The sequence below is a fragment of the Crocodylus porosus genome, unplaced genomic scaffold (assembly GCF_001723895.1).
Source record: "Crocodylus porosus isolate Cpor-Errol unplaced genomic scaffold, CroPor_comp1, whole genome shotgun sequence".
NCBI classification, from domain to species: domain Eukaryota; kingdom Metazoa; phylum Chordata; order Crocodylia; family Crocodylidae; genus Crocodylus; species Crocodylus porosus.
In genome coordinates, this window is record NW_017728939.1 from 727,567 (window position 1) to 748,736 (window position 21,170).

The window sequence follows — 21,170 nt, forward strand, 5'->3', positions numbered from 1 at the left end:
TCATGTAAATTTAGAGAACTCAGCTGGTGTCATGGCAGTTACTCTAGATTTATTGCAGTTTGTGCAGAATTTGGCTTTAAATCAGGATATAATCTTGAATACTTTCTTGACCAAAGAGTAATTCCTTTACTTTAGGATGACACACTTCAAAGCAAGGCCACTTATGCCCGGTGGTGGTGGTGGGGCCGGGAAATGCAGGGGGTAGGGCTGTTTTGTTTATAGATGTTAGTGCTCACTCTAAATTTGGTACTATTAAAGGGTGCTGAAATAAAAGCCCTTAAATATATTGCTTATTAATTATTCTGTGTGAGTTCAGCATTGATACTTGAAGGCAAGGACAAAATGATTTCAACGGAGCAAAATCATTTAACAGATGTTTAAGTGTTCTATAATGTAAATAGCAAGTACAAACATACCAGACTGGGATTATGGTTGGAAATAGCTAGGCCCCAGAGGCTATGTTCTACATAATATCCTCTCTTTGGCTTGTGTGGAGTAATAGATGAGTTTAGACATGTAGAGAGAAGGGGTCATATACACTTAATATGCTTTTCTTTTCAGCTGGCAGCATGCAGGGTTTACAAAAACATTTAAACTTTCATCTGCTCAAAATCAGATTAATCGTGTATTGAGTATACAGCTCTGCCTATGCTACCTAATATGCTTTAGGAATAAGAGCATTTACAGAGATATTTGGGAGATTGTTATCTGTCAAACATGCATACTCAGAGATCTCTTTCTTCTTCCAAGAACATGGTAAGACTTATTTTTGCAAAACCCTTGTTACACCTCTCTGTTGCTCTCCCTGAACACACTTGTTTCAGAAAACTTCCAGAACTGGGAGATCAATAAAATTACGCAATGGTTCTCCGACTTGTTTAGCCATACTTGTTGAGAAATACTGTGTTGTAAGTTTATTATGTGTAACGCTATGAATAACAGTGTGGTCAACAACCACACACGTAACGAAAATTGGAGTACTGTATATCCGGGTGGAAAGGCACCAACTCCATTTGTGATGGGATGGACTAGGGACAGAAGTTACACCTAAACCAGTTTAAGTCATCAGAAACTGGTTTAAACCTGTAACGCAACAGAAGTTCGGCACTAAACCAGTTTCAAAATGGCTGAAACCGGTTTAAGATAAACCTGGCTGAATGCAGCATCAGACCGGACCGGCTCGGGTAGGCGGGTTATGAACCGTCTCTCCCGGGCCCCTGAGCGCAGGGGACTGCTGGGTGCAGGCGCGTCGTTTTTGCGCTCTTCAAGACCGCTATCAGCTGTCTCACTTTCACGGACTCGGGAGCTTTCCACCGGATGTCCTAGCTGCCAGTATCAGGAGACGGTCTGGAAACAAAAACAAAAAAATCTCCTCTTTCGAAGGGGAAAAATAGTTTCTAGCCCTCGCGGCCTTCCAGAACATGGGGAGTCACCTTCCTAACAACTCGGAGCTTGAGGGCAAGGAGAAAAAAAAGAGTGTTTGTTTTGTTTTAAACCACTTCCCCCTGTTTTTTGAGGGAGGGGCTGAGCCATCCCCCCGCAGTGCCCGGGACAGGGGGAGTCTCGTCGGGCAGCGACGAGGCCCCGCTCCTCGCCTCCTCCCCCTTCCCGATACGCTCCGCTCCCAGGAGCGATTCAAACCGCCACCGCCAAGCCCCACCCCTTCCTCCCCTCACGCCCCAGCAACAGGCGGACCCGGCTCCTATTGGCTGGGCCCGCGATGCGCCGCGCTCCTATTGGCTCGCGTCGCGCGGGGGAGGGGCGAGGGGAGCCGCGGCCGTATAGAGCGTGGGGAGGCGGCCGCCATTTCGTGTGGGAGCGAGCGAGCGAGGGGGCGGTCGTGGTAGGAGCCTGAAGAGTGGGGAGTGAGCGAGCGGGGGGTGGGCCCGCGCGTGACGGGGAAGCGGCGGGACCGGCTGCCCGAGGCTCGGTGCGGGCGGGAGAAGCGGACGGGGTCGGGAAGGAGCCGAGTGCGGCCGCCATGTTGTGCCGCTCTATTGCTGGGGGAGGGGTCCGTCCCGGCGCTGCCTCGAACCCCCGGGGCTGGGCCCTGCCGTGGGCGCCATCCCTGCGAGTGGCGCTGGAGGCTCCGCCCCCTACCGGACTCACGAGTATTTCCCGTCTCCGTCCTCAAGAAGTTGCTGATGAAATGATCGCATCGGAGACCGAGGGGAGACGCGTTTCCGTGCGCTGCACCAGGCCCTCCCTTGTTTGTTTGTTTGTTTGTTTAATTAATATTATGATTATTGTTTTGTGTGTGAAGAAACAGCAGAAACGTAGCCTCACGAAAACAAAAGCAGCTGTGCAATGGCCATACAAAGGATAAATGGTTTTGGATGTCTTCCGTCTTTTGTTTGCAGACTGGCTTCACCCCTTTGTCTGGGGCGAGGGAGCATGTCTGCCGTATAGGTCGCAGTTTCAAACCCAGGGTGCCTTTCAGTGATCAGCTGTTTGTTTTTTCCCCTGCCCAGGGTCAGTTTTCACTTCTCTTTGCGGCTGGGACTTCTCACCTGGAGCCTGTTTGCTGAGAATCCGATGTGGGGCTCAGCTTCGTGGCTGGACACAGCAGATCAGCCCATGAAAGCGTCTATTCCCGGCCAAAGGAAGAGGTCCGGTGAAAGACAGCACCTCATTTTCCAAGCTTGGCAGCAGAAGAGGGGACGGGAGGTGGCGACGGTAGAGTCTGAGAAGAAGACTGAAAGGTAATGGGGAGAGCAGAGCAGGAACAAGCGTTTGGCCGTTATCTCAGCCAAAAGCGCTTTGGGAAGTAGCTCTTTGAAATTGTGCTGAAGAATTCAAATGGTTCTTGTTCTTTTCAGATTCTTGCATCGTCCCCATCATTATATGAGCACTCTCCAATAATTTTGCTAGCTGCATTTTTTTTTTTCTGCCCCCACCTCTCCCCAGGAGAAAATAGCATGTTTTGATGATGATTATTACTATTATTTATTTTAATTTTAAAAAGTCATACCAGCCTCTATTTATTTGTGAAGGCAAGTGGCACAGGGCTCTTAGCTTGGTGGTTTGTGAATGCAGTTTTCATTGCTCTTAAGAGGTTTTTGTAGAATTAACACTAAAGTGACCCAGGTCACTCCACTGTTTCTGGAAAAATAAAATGTAGCATTCCGATAAAACGGCTGTTTTGGAACGGTCAGCTGCAGTCCCTGTGTAGAGGTTTAGGCAACGTTCAGTTATCACCTATTGTGGATGTTCTAGTTCAGCCATGAAGGGACTGAGCCGTTTACAGCCTTTCTTTCTAGCCATCAACTGCAGACTGTATCACTCATGGATACTGTGTGAGGACTTAGTGTGAAGAAACACTCCTGGGCTGTGGACTGATTTAAGCAATTGCAGTCAGGATGCACATTCTTGATTGAAGTGTTTCTAAAACAGGATTTGACAGTGTTTGTTCTGCAAAACACTGGGCTGTCTCAGTGACAGTAGTAGTCTTCTGTTGTGAAGGGTAGGTGGCACTAGACAGGTCACCAAACTCCCAAACATTTTGTTTTAACATTGGAATGCATTCATTGAATTAAGCTTGAGTTGTTTTGTTTTTTATTCTAAGATCAAACTAACTAAATGAAAGACTCATGGAACTCCAGTAAATGTTACCATTCCCTTTCAAACAGGTGACATTGAAGTTGAAGATGGGTGGTGGAGAAAGATTCAACATTCCAGTTCCCCAGCCTAGAAATATTAACAAGAATCACCAACAACTTAAAAACAGGCAAAAAAGCAAAGATCAGAATTCTCAGATGAAGATTACCTATAAGAAGAAAGAAAGGGGGCATGGATGCAACTCATCATCTGTTGCATGGCAGGCCATGCAAAAAGGAGGAAAGAATGCTGTGCACTTCCAAAATAATCAGAATTGGAATCCTGCTTTATCAAGTCCCAACACACTCTTTACATCTCGAACCAATCAGAACTATGCTGGAGCAAAATTTAGTGAGCCACCTTCACCAAGTGTTCTTCCTAAACCACCAAGCCACTGGGTACCTGTTTCTTTTAACCCTTCTGATAAAGAAGTAATGACCTTTCAACTTAAAACATTACTAAAAGTCCAGGCTTGAGACAACTTGAAACACATCTAAAATTACAGGGTTTCAAATTTGAGAATTAGTCAAATACATAATTCCAAAATGCACTGTTTCTCATGAGATTGCTTTGTTGCATGTATAAGTTGTGTCATGACCGGAGACACTAGGACTTCTTTTGAAGATCCCAAACTTCCACCTTATCCAGGTTTGGTGTATTTTACTGTGAAAAACATACTTACCGTTATGCAACCTAATCAGTTTTTTCAGTGGCTATTAATGCCTGCATTTACTGGTATTCGTCTTAATTTGAACTGTTCTCAAATTTGAAGTAACGCTACTTAAAAAAGCTGGGTATTTCAGTGGGTGAGAGCTGCTGTTATAAAACCAACTTTTCTATAATGTAATGCAGCAATAGAAAGAGTATGTAACTTACAGAACACTATGAAATCTTTAGAAAACAGAACTACTATCTTTCACACTTAAAGGTCCATCAGTCATATGAAGTCTTAAGGCTAATTAGCAAGTTTTTTTTCTAAGCAAGCCTCTGTCTGGCTCCAGTTGTATCAATGAATTTTTACTTGGCATTTGTCAGTCGTCAGTTGACAGGGCAGACTAACATCCAAGCCTGTGACCAAGACTTTGACTTACAGGAAATTTACTCAAAATTTGGGGGGGGTGTGCAGTAAAGAGAGTCAAAGGAAATAACATCTTGAGCTTCACCAAAATATAGCAATGCATTTGTCTAGAACTTGACCAAGTTGAAGTGTGCCAACTAATGCAGCACTTTGCAGTGCCAGGTGACTGCTAAAAACTTTTACAACCTTTCCTTATTTGGATTGCACTGAGCAGCTTTTAAAATGCATTTTTGTATTGGTTTTCTATATCTGGAAGAACAGAAATTAGAGTTGTTCAGGTTAGTATTAAATTTGCATACCTGGTAATATGAATGTTTAAATTAGTGAAGCTTGTGGTGAGTGTAAAACTTGTTTAAATATATAGGGAAGAAAGAGCCATGTAAATAAATGTAAAACTTTGTAGCATATGTAAATTTATGCTGGGCTTTCCTGCAGAAAATATTTTTAGTACAAAACTGAATGTAAGACCATGCTGAGTACATGGCCTGATTTAAAAGGAAAAAAAATATTTTGTTAAGGAAAAAAAAACAAAAAACTAAAAGCACATGTGGCTATGCCCTTGCACTTATGTACCAGTGAATGTGCACGTGTTTGATTTGAAGCTGTCTTATTTTTAAAGTAAATTTAATGCAAAAAACAGCATTTTTTTAAACTTTTTTTTAAAAAAAAACCTTAATTTTTGTGTGCTCATGTTTTGAATGCATAAATGATAGTATCTGTGATTTATTGCAATGCACCTACATGCACTGAAATTGTTTTAAGTCTTTAACCATAGTTATTTAGATACATACATGCTTGAGATCTGGTGGCCTAGGATTTAGTGTGATTCTAGCTGGTTTTATCAGTCTCCCTGTTTGTTTTTTTTTTTTAAATTGTTGAACATCATATATCAAAGGAATTAATGAAGATTAAGCCACTTGGCACCTGGTTCTCTTGAATTATAACTTGGTTGTCACCATGTCTCTAACACTGAATATAAAAATTGAGTAAGTATAAAGCCCTTAAGAACTTGGTTTGCAGTGTTTGCAGCCAGCTTGTGGGTATTTAAATAAAGGCTGGTGCTTTTATTAAAACCCAGTGCTCGGTTTTGCTGAGTGATGCCATAAACTATCTAGGAAATGGTGCTTCTGTAGTAAATGCATGAAAACTTGAATTGTGGCATACTAAGGAATACATGAAGCATCTGTTTAAAATGCAGGTCTAATAGATTTGAGTAAACAGTTTAAATGAAGTTACAAAATGACTTATTTCAGCAAATAAGTTCAAATACTCAAGATGCACTTAAGTACAATACATTGTTTATACATTCAAAATGTTGGCAGCTATTGGAATGTTTAAAAATGCACTAATCCAAAAAAAATTGGCAATATCTTAAATTTATTATCATCCTTATTTCCCAAACTTTCACTGAATTAAAAATTATAGCCCAAATCTAAATGTGTTTGTATTCTAAAATTAAAGTTTATGAAGTACTGCATGTACTTTTATGGATTGGAAGTCATAAAAGCAAAATAAACTACCTAACCTTTTCTCCCCCAAATGTGTCTGTCTTTTTTTTTTTTTTTTTAAATCAGTTATGGTTCTAGGCTTACATATTTTACTTAAGCCTGCAGTAAGATGGCTAAGGGGATGGGATTCTGTATGGTCTGGTGAGAACAAGGTACTGTCTGAGTCTAAACTTAAGGGTTGGATCACCAGTCCAAAACACTTCATGATCTTCAACTAGAGCTGACCAGCTATTTAGGAAGAATTTTAATGAGTGAGAGTAAGGTAGTTTCTTGAAGAAATGCTTTTTAGAGCAGGGAGATGGGAATTAAATCAGAATGATACATTTGAAAAGCAAAAGGACTGAACTACGATTTGAGAGAGATTAAGAAAGTAGCTCTATTAGCAAGAATTATCCTGAAAATGTGCATCCTGGTATACTTTTATACTGTGTTAACTTTTCACTACCTGCCAGACTCTTCTTGTAGAGTATGCATTTGAAAGGCACCATGTTATGACCAGTGACATTACTCCCTCTACTTTAAGGAAAACAATTTCTAGCTCCTTTACAGGGTTAAGAGAATAATTTACATTAAGGACAATCACTTATCACAGGCTGCTCAGTTCTTTTTACTCAAATTTGTCCCACTTATTTTCTAGTTTATGCTTCTGTAATTAGTTTTGCCGCATAAAATCCAAAAAAATTTTTTTGCCAGCTTCAAGACTTTAATTTCCTCATGCAAAACACTGATTTTTATTTTTAAAAGATAGAAAACTTGGGCACAAGTCATTAGACTCCTAGTTTCTGAGAATGGATGCTTGAAATAAAAAACAAGTCATGATTTCTTTACACTATTTCTGGTTCTGCAAGGTGCTTGAAATAACAGGAACTATTGCAGGGCTTACTTCTAGATCTTAAACAAGTACTTTTAAAAGATATTAAATGAGATGCAGGGTCAGCCTGCCATTCTTAGCAATAATTGTGCAAAATACATTTTTCCAAATGCAAAGCAGAACACAGTACTCTGGCTAGCTGTGTTCTGTTGAACTTTTTTAGCACTGAGTTCTGAAGTGTCAACTGAGCAATGTTTCTTTCCTTAGCCTTTAATTCTCTAGTGGCTCCTCAAGTAGTGTGGGCCCAAAGGAAACTTACCCTTTCGTTCTTTCAGTAGTGGGTGACTACTTTGCAACAACACAGAAGTATAGCTCATAAAGTGTTCTCACATTGCCAAAAGTCCATAAGTTTTTATTCCCGATTTAGTGGAGTGGCACAGGTAGAACACAAAAAATTTAAGACAAAATGGTGAATACAAATAAGATGCCATCACCTTTTGACCAAATACACTATAGAGTATATAGTCCTCCCCTCCCCATGGTTTTTCTTTATAAGGAGGATAGTCTCTTCTATATGTGATTGCAAAAGAATTCCTTTAAGGCTGTTGTTAGTATGCTGCATTTTGCATTTATATTGTAAAAACTAGTCTTAGTAAGAGAAATTTGTTAAGTCAGAACATTAGGAAATAACTTATTTCAAGATGTTATACCACATGCAGGTCCACTGAAAAAGTTTCAAGAGCATAACAGCCAAAGTAGCATTTAAGCTGAAAGTCAAAAAAAAAAAAATGATATATCATGGCTTTATTAAATACAGGTTGAAGAGAAATATGAGACTGTAACATCTATTTCAAAGACAACAGCACACAACACTAATCTGAAAGCCATGTTATGTTATTCTCTTAGTTCAGGACTTTTCCCCTCATCAAATTTAGTTAGGTGCATGGACTTCTGGATTTAACCCTACCCGTAGGATGTAGAGGTTCCGATACAGCCGTCTGTAGCATAATGGTTCTCAACTGTAACCTTCCAAATTTAGAATTTACACATTGTAATTATACATAATTTGCATGCATGGTAAGATTAGTTAACCACAGAATCATACCTCCTACCATTTTTTGTTACAAAGGAAAGATGTATACATCTCTTCTTTTGCAGCCTGCATTTAAGCACATCTCATTTGTATGCAACTTCCAGATCAGTGCCTTTTGTGGAAACTGTTTTTAGTGCAGGACTAAAATGTGTGCATCAGGGAGATGTTATTTATAGAGGCTGCAACTTGACTTAAAATCCCCTTTGGTTATATATGAAACTAACACTTTTCTGTCCTCAACTGAAAAGCTCCAGAAAAGTCTTTTATTTTTACCACAGGTCCCAGAACTAAGGTAGCAACTTTATTCTTGTAACTCTAAGATTTATTTTCAGCTTTTCCAGCTTATTCATATACACAAAAAGTAAAATTAGATTTTGCCTAATTGCATCAAAAAACCTCTGATGATGCCACTTAAACCCCTCCCCCCAACAACTTAGTAATCTTCTTTCTGAACTGTTTGATGAGATGGCTATTTCAGCTGTAACTGTGCACTTCTGGTATATTACATGACATGGTAGAAATAAAACAAATGTTAGCCATTTCTTAAAATTTTTGTTTTTGTTTGCATCTTTAAATTACCTCCCACTCAGGATCTGGCTCTTGAACCACCTCAGATATGACAAGATGGGGAAGCTGTGTGGTTATGGAGTATTCTTGATGATGGAATTTAACTGAAGGATTAATGACAACATAAACTAGCCTAAAAAAGCCCAACTTGGCATTTTTCTTCATTTCATGTTAACCCTCTTAAGAAGAGGACAGCGATTTAGCTGGGTATCTTGCAATAAAGAACTGAAATTCCTTTATTATTAAACCAAAGGGGGCACCACTGTTCCTAACCTTGCTCTGGAGTCAGATACTAAAGCTAGAATAATTCCAATGGATCGATGTTTCCTTCATTTCTTTTTATTACAGCATGTTTGCTAAATTTACAGCAAGCAGAAAATAAGCTGGGTCTTTAGTTACTTTGATCAAAACATTGATGTTTTAAAGGTAGTACACAATATTTGTTAAAAAGAACATATAAAAATACCTTTTTAGAAGCCTCTATAAGAAAGGAAATACAAAGTTTAATCCCACAACTTTCCTCTGCTAGAGCTGCACGCTACTGCTACAGTTTTAAATAGACTTTGTTTTTAAACTATACATCCAGGAAAGTCTACAAAATTAAAGGAACGTGCATATAAATGATTGCATAGCAGAACATGAACGTTAACTGCATACAGTAAAGAAAAAGTTAGAAATACTATTAAATATACAAAGGTTCTAGAATCAATCCCCTAAGCACGTTCCACAGCCAATATTTAAAAGCCATCTGTGTTTCCTCAAAGGCCCTGCTGAAGTTACTAAAACCAAAAACCTATGTTTCTCTCTAAAAAGGATACTACTTTTCACCAACATCTTTATGTGCTACTATACAGACAGCAAGGAACACTAGGTGTTTGATGCTGGCTCTCAAATTTGAATATAAAAAACAATGCCAGAAGCCATTTTCATAACAAAATATCTTGCCTTCCAGAGAAATATTTGTGAGATTACATATTAGTTTTGTAATTATTTTTTCCACGTTCAATTTACCAAAGATACTGCGATAAACAAAACAGCCAGAGATGCAGCTCTTGTTCATGTCCAACCTGGAACATTTGTTCTTAAGTAATTTAAAACTAAATATTGTAACCCAAACACTGAACAGTCTTGGACTAAAGGGTGTAAATTCAGACTTGTTCAACTACATAAATTTTGAAATGTAAAAGCAAGCCTTTAGTTACTCAAGAAGAGATGGCTAAATTTGATATCTATCAATACACCAACTAACCACAAGAGTCATTGGCATAAAAGTTCAGTTCTTACATACTGTACACACACAACTTGAAACAATCTACTTGCATCTAACAGCAAAAAAACTAAGCAATTTATGGTTAACTGCTCACTAAAATTTAGAAGAGATACAAAAACCGCATAAAACATACACACAACCTAGTATTTTAGCTGCTCTGTCATTTTAAATTTGAACTTAATCTTCCATTTTAAGTGTTCTTATGTATCTAATATTAGCAGCCAGGTAAAAGCAGCGAAGCCTCCATCCTGACAATGTTCACAACACTGCATGATCTCTGAATGAGTCTTGAAGACTGTGACTATCTCCACATACTTTATGCAATGTTAATACCATCTCTCCAGATGGCAGGGTTAATGAGAAACTTCAACACCATCTGTTTGAGAGAGCTCCATTTACCAACCTACTCATTTAGGTAGGTATGAAGAACACAGTCCCTGTCTTTGAACAATGGAAACAAAATTGCCAGGCTGTATTTCACAGCAGTCAGCTTGCACTACAGCTGTCCAGTCTTCCGCTTGTATTATCAAGTTAAAGAACAAGTTAAACCACGAGTTCAACTGTTCCATGCAAACCTGCACAACTTCTCTGTGCGGTACTTTTACTAGGAAAATGTTGCAAATTCTGCTCAAGTGAGTTTTATTACCAATTTTAACCATAAAAAAAATGCAAATCTTTACAAAAATATAGACACCACAATCAAACCAATAGCTGCCCGTGACATTTAACAAAGTGGACTCTCTCTCAGTGGCTTCCAACACTGTGTTATTTTAATTATAACCATTGCCTGCTACAGGGAAAACAGACAGAAAGAAAAGTTTTTAGCACTGTTGCAACATCATATTCCTGATAATTTAAGTCAACTGAACTGTGTGTAAATGAATGTTACATGCCTAAAAACAACATAGATACACTGTTAGTGGCCACTGGACTTGGGACTAGTCCATGACCGTGACCTGGATTTTGACCTAGATCTAGAATGTGATCTTGACTGAGATTTGGATCTAGCTGGTTCTTTTTTTCTTGATTCCTTTTCATATCTTGAGCTGGACTTATAGTGTGTTTTAGAATCTGTTTTAGCGGTGCCTCTAGATTTGGTGTGAGATGCAGACCTAGATCGTGATTTAGCCTTCATTTCTTTCTTGGGCTGTGACTTGGATCGTGATCTTGAATTGGATTTAGATCTTGAAAAAGATCGATTGCGGTGTTTGAACCTATCAGAATAAAGGGGAGAGATTTGAATATACACAATGCTATCCTTAGACATCTAATACATTCACAATTATTTATCATTTTTGCAGGAGAAAATTTAACCTTAACTTAAGGTATATAGTTATCTAGTTCTGAATTTAAATAGTGTAAAAATTATTTTACCTATCATTGTCCGAATGGCTTCTGCTACGCCGCGGTCTTCCAGTAGGTCTACTGCTAAAAAGGCACATCAGAAAAAGTAAACGGTGACAAATACCTATGCATATTTGCATATGAATAATAAGTTTAGTTTTCTGAGATGTGCATTTGCTTCTAATTATTTTTTAATGAAGCACAGAATCATATTTCATTTAATATCTGCTTTGATGAGGCATGCAACACACAACTCCCACACATTAGATTACAAAGTGAGCATACAAAAAGAAAGTATTCAAAATGTTAACAAGGTAAATAGTTAATGCTTTTTCCCCTCAAACAGACTGCTGTGTAGTTGAAGCCAAACACACTACACTTACTTTCTAGGACTATAAGATCTTCTATAGTTGTAATCAAAAGAACGGCTTCTAGACCTCCTCCTTTCGTAACTCCGACTTCTAGACCGCCTATATCTGTCATAGTCGTCATAACGAGAAGAACTATACAGGTTTCTCCCTTCCTTGGCTTTCATCTGATTTGGAGCTGTAGAAAAATATTTAGCATTCTTCTGTTAAAAATAAATTTACCTTCCCACCTTCTAGATCAATCCTCTTCACGCCTTCCTCCAACAATATAAGTAATGGCTGCTTGCACATACATTTTCAAAAAACCAATTCACTGAGCTCAATTCATGAGTCACGTTGGGGCATTCTGACAAGGACAGGAAGAGGCACGTGATAGGTATGTAAGAACATGCCATCTTTATGTTTTACTGCCATTTGTCCCCTGGGGTTAAAGCAGTCTCAAGACTATTCCAAGTTTTGCCAAGTTGCCCTGAAGGGTGATTTGGACAAAATAAGATTGCCTTAGTATAGTGGTGCTTCTGACAGTCTCCCAAACAATACACCACATACAGTAACATAGCTTATTGGGCTGATATCAGCCCAAAGAGGGTGGTATTCAGATGGCCTTAGTAGCCAGCTTCATGGACTGATATGTCTTGACATTTCTGCCTTCTGTGTTAAGATGACACAGTCAACTGGAATTGAATCCATTTTTAAAAAGACATTAAAGTACTTTCACATATTACACCTGCCCCAAAGTTGTGTTTTCATTTTGAGTGATCTTAGGTGCATCTCTCTTTAAAAGAATATCGCCTCCCCTTTCATCGATGTCAGAAGTGGAATGTAATAGAGCATACAGAGGAAACAATGAAACTGATTACACACAAGGTTAAGTAGAAACAGACCAATGTACAAGCTATAATTTCAGCCTTCTCTAAAAAAAAGTATATATACAACATGCATTCATTCTATATGGGCATAACTTAGCAGGAAAAAGGCTCTGTTCTGTATTGTGATTTCTCAAAGAGGAAAAACAATACTACCTTGCCCACTATCCTGTAGCCTGCCCTTCAATTATACTCACCCTTCATTCAAATGCGAAGAAAAAAGGGCATTAAACCTTCACCCTGTTATAAATCAATGTGTATTTAAAAAATGTTCTATATTACACTAAAGACCACTAGTGCCCAGTTTTGAACAACCTTGTGTATACAAATTAAATGTGCAACCCTTGTCCCTCAATAAGCTTAAGGTGATGTTACCTTATCCAGAAATGTTTGGAACTTAAGTTTTTGTATATGTCTACAATTTCTACTGACTTCAAAGATTTCTGTGAGAAAACTTCAAAACTAAGCCGTTTCTCAGATACTTTATATGCAGCAAGATCCTTGGAGCTGACAGCTTGTCTGAAGATGAATGTACAAGCTTCTGCTCAGACATTTTTTAAAGCATAATATTTAATACGATGACATTACCCCTGTTTTTGAATGGCAAACACTGATTATGATAACTTACTTCCACTTTTTTTGTTTGGTTAGCATGCAAAACTTTGTACATCACACTAAGCATGAACCAGACTCTTTGTCTCAGAGACAGTCCAAAAACAACCTCTGTTCCATGGTAAATTCTGATACTTCAGAATTTGTTTTCATTCTAAACTAATCACAATTCATTTTGCTAATGCTAGAACATGTTATATAATAATACTTCATTTTGAGAAAAACATTCACAAGAAATCTGGCCAGCATATTCCCATTAAACATTTTGATTTTTTTCTTTGCAAGATTACATTTTCTCCACAGAAGACTTTTTTCAACCAGTATTGTTCATCCTCCAATTGCAAATAATCCTTGGACTTAAATGTAACAATTTTTGTTAACAAGAGATTTAAAAAGTACTTTAAGTACAGTAAAAGACATCCAAATTACATTCGAGTATAAAGTAGCAAATGATGTTTTAATGATGTTAAACAGTGGCTGCATGATGTTTTCTAGCACTGACTATCCTAACATTCAGACTTAAATTGAATTCTAATAAACTACACACAAGGACACTTACTCTTCCGATCTCCCTGCGCAAACTGAATTTCTATCTGACGGCCACAAATCCACTTTCGATCCAAATTATGGAGGGCGTCTTCAGCATCACGGACATCTTCAAATGTGCTAAGTGTTAAGGTACTTGGGAATTTGAGTAGTTTACAACTTTAGAAAGTAGCAGGATGTTCTAATACCAATTTCACAGTCTTTTACAAATTTCTATTAAACAGGGCATGTTAAAAACAGTTTCCCACTAATCAAACTGTGGGAGGATTTCTTTTGAGAACATATAAAAAACCCTGTACTATAAGTAAAACCAGGAATATTTTATCCTTTATCCTGTGACAACTAACTTGCTAGCTTCCCTTCTTCCACTTATGTGTATGTATAAATGTAGCCTTTTCAGGAAAGATATGATTTTAGTTATTAACAATAACAGTATTCTCTAGGTCTGGCTTACACAAAGTAGGAAATGAGAACTCTAAAAATGCTTTAATGTCAATGGTAAAAAGTGAAAATTCTCCTCTCGTGACTAATTACTCTACTGTGTTAATGGAAATTTTAAATAGGGAGAATGGTTTCTGTTTTTTTTTCCACCTACTGCTTACTCAATATGGACCACCATATTCTTTGGAATAAAAGCACACTGAAACTTTACACTATGAATCAGAAGCTCAATAATACAGTCATTACCAGTATGCTCAGTCCATTAGTGACCACTACTGTAATTCACCCACATTTCTCCAACTAGCTGACTTGAAAGAATGAATAGTCTCTTTTGTCCACATAACTCGGTCCTTCGCCTGAGCAGAAAATAAGTATACCTACAATGTGGTACAGTTTATCTTGATAAATAAACCAAGAATGAATGCATTTTAATTTGAGACCGCAGTTACAATTTCAACACCACTCACAAGAGAAATATTACAGGTTTTTGTCAATAGACTAAACCAGAATCATTTATCAAGTTACCGCTTACATGAGAAACAGAAGAGAACTGTTATTCTGTAGGATACATCAGGTATGACTCCTTTAATCTTGGCCACCATTCAACTTCATCTTGACCTTTACCTCTTTAAGTGCTTGTCAGAAGGACTTGTCATGAGATGCTTGGCCAAAAATGACAGATGGCTTTATCTTTTACTTTGAAAAACAACCTTTTCCCCCTTTTGTAGATAAAGCGAAGCTTTGTCTCCCATTATGGCTTGTCCTTCTTCCAGCTTTTCTTTATATTTTCTTTTCCCAAACTCTCCCTTCTCTTCAAGCCTGATCCTTAAGAGGTCTTTGGCTTGTCTACTTGCCTTAATTGTTGAACTCTACTCTAAAGGTTCTTTCATGCTTTCTCTTTGGGGTCGCCATTACTGTACAGCTTTACATTCTGAGGCAACAACAGAGGACAGTAAATTAGGGGACAATATTAAAAAAAATAAGTTTACCTCATTTTTATACAATCTGCTTTTGATAAAATGATTCCAGATCCCACGTTTTAAAATTAACAATGTATACCAGCCACAATTTGCTCTAAGAACAAATATTATTTTCAATACCAGTCGTGTTAAGAACATGGTAGAAACTTCAAGTCAGTGATAACTGCCACTTAATTATCATATACTATCAATCTGAGTGACAGATAGAAACAAAAATCTTTTTTTAACTAGATTTTGTTTAATTTTTTTTCAAAAAAAGATAAAGAGCAATTTGCAAGGTGTTAATCTTTGAAAAAAAAGAAACACCACAATATAAGAAAGACACTTATTAGGTACAACACAAAAGTAAATTGCTTTTTCATTTAGATTTGTTACCTCTTACACAAACTTGAATTTCAAACTTCAACACCCTCACTAATCAGCCAGCTGCAGAAAGGATATTGAACATATGCGAATCCTCTTGGGCGACGGGTGTAGAAATCCAGTGGAACATAAACATCAACTATTGGCCCGTAACGACCAAACTCACGACGTAAGTCTTCAGACCTGAAATGCCATGAATAAATGTAAATAACAAGAAAAATGTGTAAGCAAGTAAGTTACAAATTTTGTAACTAAAGAAAGGAGTGTACTTCGTAGCTGTGTTAGTCTGAGACAAGAAGACATACAAAAAACTAGAACTCTTGGTCCCAAAATGATACCTTTTATTAGACCAACTGGGAAATCAAAAGAAATTTCTTGTGATTTTCCAGTTGGTGTAATAAAAGGTATCATTTCAGAACCAAGAGTTCTACTTTTCTTATGTAACTAAAGAAAGTAATTGGTCTGGAGAAACCCCCGCCACCCAACTAACAAAACCCCCTAACTAAACCAAGCACTATGGTTAATACTATATTTTAGAGCTGGCCAAAATATGGAGGGAAAATATTTTTGGTTAATTTCTTTGTGGCTAAAAGGTCAAGATCTACTGTGTAAGTAATTAGATCAGAGTCAAACTGCACAAAAGAGCTTTTCCAAAAGGGTAGGTTAATTAGGGTCTTGCAACAGGGACAGTTGATTATTTGCTATAGTTCTGGAATCTGGAAATTACGCTGTAAGTGTCAAGTGAAAAGTCATCCAGATGGTTTGTTTACTAACCAAAGGATCCACTGTACTATTAAAGGTGGGTGGAAAGGAAATGTGTAGGAGAAAAGATAAACAGTACATATCTAACATTTAAAAAACACTTTAAAGATCGTCAAGTATTTCTAACTTACTTTTTGCACGTTGCAAAAACAAAGTTACAGCATTCAGTTAGTACTGTCATTCTAGCTTGATTTTCCAATTAGTCCCAAGCCACTTTCTACTCAACCAGTATTTATAACCTCATCAAACACAACTCAACTCATCTTAAACAGCTAGTTAAACTGTTTCACTGAGCTGACCAAACACATGGAAGGACAATTCTGTACAACAGATTTGGGGACACCTGAAATTCCCATTCTACAACTAGTTACCTAATAACAGCAGCTCTCAAACAGCATGTTTCACTACTTAAACTGTTTTATACATATAAAGTTGCCATGATTCAGACATGAACACTTCAAACAAGATTCAAAGTTACCACTGTACATCTCTTTTTCCTCAAAGGAAAGGAAAGACTGCACAAGATAGGATTAAAAAAGAAAATTGAATAATGAAATTTAACAACATAATGGTATCTGTACAAAAGAACAGTTTTAACAGTGACTGCAAGAAAGTTAACAAGACACTCATTTTCTTTATAATTTTAAGTGGTCTTTCCTAGCTACTCTGGCTACAGAAGTAATTTCCCCTCTAAAGCAAGTCACAAAAATCAATGGAGAAAAAATAAAGAAAGAAAAGAGGCCAACCAAAAACCACTTTTGTTGTTTCCAATTCAAAACTACCGGTATCATGTATCCTCCATATGCAACCATAATTCACTTAATGATTTTTCTTTCTATGTAAGGTAATGAATGCCTCTTTCAGAGTAATTTTCTTTATACTATGTTTCCATTGTGAATCAGTACTATGACAAGAATCACTACTACATCACATACTCATCATCTTATACAGGCATACCTCGTTTTATTGCGCTTCGCTTTATTGCGCTTCGCAGATATTGCGTTTTTTACAAATTCAAGGTTTGTGGCAACCCTGAGTCGAGCAAGTCTATCAGCGCCATTTTTCCAACAGCATTTACTCACTTCACATTTTTTAGCAATAAAGTATTTTTTAATTAAGATATGTACATTGTTTTTTAGACATAATGCTATTGCACACTTAATAGACTACAGTATAGTGTAAACATAACTTTTATATGCACTGGGAAACCAAAAAATTCGTGTGACTCACTTTATTGCGATATTCACTTTATTGCGGTGGTCTGGAACCAAACCCGCAATATCTCCGAGGTATGCCTGTATATGCTTTCTTTAAGAATGCTACCCTCAAGTCTGCTTTATAAATCAAAACACTTTAAAAAAGTTTTTAAACAGACTGAGAGAGAGAGAGAGAGAGAACACTGCAAAACAAAACAGACAAAAATAAAATCTGCTGAAAATATCCAGGGCAGAAATGTGTGCATGTGTGTGTGTGTGGGGAGGGAGGGGGAGGTTGCCAGGCAATTTGGAAGCACCATTATCACATGATGAAATATACAACAGCATGAAGCCCTTTGCATTTTTAAACCCTGGAGAGTTTGACCATAAACAGTGTAAACTGAAAACCTTCCCACCTACTGCCTAAGCCTCACCAAAAAACTCTCAGAGAAGAACAGTGCAGAAATGTTCTGCCTACATAAACACAAACCCGAGATCAGAGGACGCGACAGAACCAAGAACTTAACACAAGAACTGCCAGTGACTCTGTCAGACACGGGTCCACCCCGGAGAGGACTGATGCTGAAAGGGACAGCGAACTGAGTCTGACCAGGGGGTTCTGCTCCTCTCTCACTTGCAGCCCGAGATCTTAAACGCTGGAGCAGGTCCGATGCAGGGGCCATGCCCCTCACTGCCCTGCTAAACAGTGACGGATGCCCCTTTCCTCCCCTTAGTGGACCCCAGCTTCCACTGCCTCCGAGGGTCCCTGGCTGTACTGCTGTACTGGAGTAGAAAAGAGCCGCCTGGTGTTTATTTTAACACGCTTTGACATGGCGAGGGGGAGTGGGAACACTTCCAGTGGCCATTCAGGGTCGGGGAATTCATCCCCATCCCACTTTGATTTCCCGCCCTACGAGCCACGGATGGGCGGGAAAGCTCCCCGCGGTTTGGTGCGCGGCGGCGGCGGGTAGGGAAAGTGCAAGGCACGACCCCCTATAAAAAGCGCGGGGAGGAAGCTCTAAGGGGAGCACAAAGGAGCCGGCACGGCGCGGCCCAGCTTCCCACTCAGGAAGCCGTTGCCTCTCCCTCGTGGCGCGCGGCCTAGCGCGCCCGCCACAGCCTGCGCGGGCCTGGCGCCGCCACCACCCACCTGGTGTCGTCGGCCACGTTCCGCACGAAGAGCGAGGTGTTGGGGGGGCGCAGGTAGCGGGACATGGCGGCGGCGGGGGAGGGGGGCAAGGCGAGCGGCGGGGCCCGGTGCGGAGCAGAGCGGAGCGAGACGCGCGGCGCCACAGCCAACCGTCTCCCCGCCTCTCGCGAGACTCCCGGGGCGCTTCCGGCGAGAACTGGGCCAGAACGAGGGGCGACAGGGGAGGGAAAAAAAGAACCGGCGCCAAAGCCTTCCCCGCGTGTCCCCTCTGCGCATGCACAGATTCCAGTCCTAGGAGCGTCTCCCGCCTGCGCATGCGCCTTTTTTTGACGTCGGTGCTGCGCACGCACCAGCTTCCCGGCCTCCTGGGGTGGACTTTTGCGCACGCATGCGCTGTGCCACGAAGTCCGTTGGAATGTGCGGGCGTCTTGTTTTCCCGCGCAAATGCTGCTGAGGAGCTCGTCGTCTCGGGGGGCATTAGCTGCTACCCTGAGAGGCAGAAAGACACCCCTCCCGCCCTCCCTGGAGCCTTACTAGCAAGTTTATAGGTGTTATAGTATAAACACCTGGTCCTGCTACACACGTAGCTAGATCATGCACTAGTGCAGAGGTAGTGGGGTGCAGTTGTGCGGGGCTGGGGTACCCACCTCTTGCCCTGCTTTGTACCAAAGACCCTCACGCTATTGGGGCGTGAATACTTTGCACCGTAAAACAAGCATGTATCTGCATCAGGTGGCTTCAGGATTGGAAACGTTGGTGCTGGGTGTCTCAGCAGGGGCTGAACTTCCCCACGGGAGAGCGGTCAGGAACTCCAGTGGATGGCCTGACTGTGGTAATTGCATCGCGGGGTAAAGCTGATGTTTCGGGTCCCCAGGGTGATTTCACGACACTGATGCTGGCCTTATGGTAAGAACAAATACATGAGGGTCATAACCCTGCGCGCTCCGTTGCTGGCTCACCGTGGGACTTCGACAAGCCTGTTAATGGCCATACAACTTATTTTCCATGTGGAAAACAGCGCTAATAAATTATACTATCAATCCTACAATGACTTTTACAGCACATCGTGTATTGCTTCCTTATGGTGCTTTAAAGAAAAAAATAAATTATAAGACACTTATTAAGTTGGCCTGTCTATAGTAGCTGACTTAATGAAGTATTCATTACAGAAGCATCTGGTCGTTCAGGTTATGATTGACATGGTAATGTATAATCCACTTAAACAAATGGAGAAATTATTGCAATGCTTCAGGTTTTTATAGTCCTGAAATACCATTCTTTTAGCAACATACACTCCTGTTTCAGTTCCTGACTTTTCTGTTGGATCATTTTAAGTGCTAGAATACAAGTGAAACCATAGCAGCTACAAACATGCAGTCGTACTCTCTTTTTCCAATGTTACTTTAAATGCAGTGAAATGGTGGAAATCATATCAGAGCCATAGTCGACCTGGAAAAGGAAGCTGTTTACTTCACCGTCCTAAACAGAAGTAAAGAATCATAATGGTTATTGTGTCTGAGTAAAGCACTGAATCGCATTAGTAGCTTTTGAAATATAACTTGTAAATTACACCACAGCTGTTTCCGTTTCAGGTGCTGTCCTATCTAGAAGTGGGCATTTGTGCTGAGTACAATTTGGAATAAATATACATTAAAATCCTATTCACACACCTACACAAGCACACAAGTTTCTTTAGAAGAACCTGAAATAGGTGGTGCAAAAGCAGGCAAGATTAAATTTACACTCTGAATAGTGTAGCAGCTGTGTAATACCAAAATGTTTTCTAGTTCAGCAGTTCTCAACCTTTTTTTACCAGGACCCATTTGTAAACATTGCCCCAGTGCCTCTCACTTGTGAGGGGGTGGGGCAGGGGGGGAGCCAAGCAGCAAACTGCAAGCCTGCAAAGGAAAGGCCATGGTTTCCCATGTTTTTCTCCTTTAAAGGAGAATCCATTTTCAAAGTTTGTTCATGACCCTTTTGTATATTCTTGCGACTTACTTTGGGGCCACGACCCACAGATTGAGAAACACTGTTCTAGTTGGTACATCAAAGTTTGCTCTTAGAAAATTGTATGAAACACTGAAGTCGCCACATAAAATTTGATCTTTAGCATATATACATGTTCTCAGGGTAATTACATACTTATTCAAAACCCTGTGGAATTGGGAGCTAATAGAAACAGTTCAGAGCAAGATAGATCTTGTCTCTTTAGTGTTCATAATTACAAGGTATGGTAATGCAGAAGGTAGGACAGGTTGGCATCACTGATTCAGAAGCATGAGCTTTCATAGGCAACAGTCACTGACGAACTATGAAAACTTATGCCTCTGAACCAGTTAGTCTCTGAGGTGCCACCTTGCCCTACCATCTACCTGACTTCAGAGTAACAGCAAATTACCAAGGCAGAAATGTAAACGTTGTCATGAAGTGTCCTCTGTGATTTCACTTGACTTTGAGGGAGGGTGGATCCACCATTCTTTCAATATAGGTATTTTCAGTTGATAAATAATAACTAATATCCCAGAGAGGAAGACAAGATTCTTAGCGCAGACAAGGGCCTTCGGTTCCTAAAAGCTTGAAGTAAAACACTGAACAAAGGACTTGTATGGAACCTCATA

General features: G+C 39.7%; 2 protein-coding genes across 3 annotated transcripts; one reads left to right on the forward strand and one right to left on the reverse strand.

Annotated features, from left to right (window-relative positions):
- The first annotated feature begins 2,475 nt into the window (after window positions 1-2,475).
- PNRC2 (proline rich nuclear receptor coactivator 2) lies at window positions 2,476-6,215 on the forward strand. Its single transcript, XM_019547603.1, has 2 exons — window positions 2,476-2,702; window positions 3,630-6,215. The coding sequence occupies exon 2, from the start codon at window positions 3,648-3,650 to the stop codon at window positions 4,071-4,073; it is 426 nt and encodes a 141-aa protein (XP_019403148.1). The 5' UTR covers window positions 2,476-2,702; window positions 3,630-3,647; the 3' UTR covers window positions 4,074-6,215.
- Window positions 6,216-7,788: 1,573 nt separating this feature from the next.
- SRSF10 (serine and arginine rich splicing factor 10) lies at window positions 7,789-18,824 on the reverse strand. 2 transcript variants are annotated; one of them, XM_019547602.1, is made up of 6 exons: window positions 18,553-18,824; window positions 15,523-15,627; window positions 13,674-13,777; window positions 11,652-11,814; window positions 11,299-11,349; window positions 7,789-11,138 (listed from the first exon to the last, which is right to left on the reverse strand). In XM_019547602.1, the coding sequence occupies exons 1-6, from the start codon at window positions 18,615-18,617 to the stop codon at window positions 10,841-10,843; spliced, it is 786 nt and encodes a 261-aa protein (XP_019403147.1). In that variant the 5' UTR covers window positions 18,618-18,824; the 3' UTR covers window positions 7,789-10,840. The 2 variants fall into 2 exon arrangements, with proteins under 2 accessions (XP_019403147.1, XP_019403146.1); XM_019547601.1 differs by having other exon boundaries at window positions 11,299-11,352; window positions 18,553-18,822.
- Window positions 18,825-21,170: the final 2,346 nt, after the last annotated feature.

Excerpts from the sequence above, each read along its gene's own strand:
- PNRC2 (XM_019547603.1), top strand. The coding sequence starts at position 3,648 with ATGGGTGGTGGAGAAAGATTCAACATTCCAGTTCCCCAGCCTAGAAAT.
- SRSF10 (XM_019547601.1), bottom strand. The coding sequence starts at position 18,617 with ATGTCCCGCTACCTGCGCCCCCCCAACACCTCGCTCTTCGTGCGGAAC. Across the intron at positions 15,628-18,552 it reads AACGTGGCCGACGACACCAG|GTCTGAAGACTTACGTCGTG; the intron begins GTGGGTGGTGGC and ends ATGGCATTTCAG. Across the intron at positions 11,139-11,298 it reads AGCCATTCGGACAATGATAG|GTTCAAACACCGCAATCGAT; the intron begins GTAAAATAATTT and ends TTATTCTGATAG.